This window comes from Atta colombica, unplaced genomic scaffold, assembly GCF_001594045.1.
Source record: "Atta colombica isolate Treedump-2 unplaced genomic scaffold, Acol1.0 scaffold236, whole genome shotgun sequence".
In the NCBI taxonomy this organism is placed as follows: Eukaryota; Metazoa; Arthropoda; class Insecta; order Hymenoptera; family Formicidae; genus Atta; species Atta colombica.
In genome coordinates, this window is record NW_017259334.1 from 1,192,027 (window position 1) to 1,192,375 (window position 349).

Genomic DNA, 349 nt, shown 5'->3' on the forward strand with positions numbered 1-349 from the left:
TTAATATATAACAAATTTTATACCTTTCAGAGGAAAATCCAAGGAAGAACATTGACTTGGTAACTGACTGAACTTGTACAATTTACCATAATTAAATATTTCAAAAATATTTATCATGACATGTTTCAACCATTTTAGTTATTCTATGCATCGATGTTTTTATCAAGTATCAAATTTGTACAAAAGATTGGTATAATTACACCTTTTTTTAATGAACTATCATAATCATATCTGAAAAGAAAAAGAATTTTCATACATAATTTGTACTGTTCATCATATCTGAAGACATGATAGTGTCTCGGCGCTAAGACAAGCGCAACGTCATGACGCGATATATATATATATATAT

General features: G+C 27.2%; 1 protein-coding gene across 1 annotated transcript in view; it reads left to right on the plus strand.

The window, feature by feature from the left end:
• LOC108688637 (WD repeat and HMG-box DNA-binding protein 1-like) overlaps nucleotides 1-122 on the plus strand; it is a 12,057-nt gene extending 11,935 nt beyond the window's left edge. The window contains exon 22 of the mRNA XM_018194979.1: nucleotides 31-122. Within this exon, the coding sequence (XP_018050468.1) occupies nucleotides 31-55 (25 nt within the window). The 3' untranslated portion in view covers nucleotides 56-122. The remainder of the gene's footprint in view (nucleotides 1-30) is intronic.
• The last annotated feature ends 227 nt before the right edge of the window (nucleotides 123-349 follow it).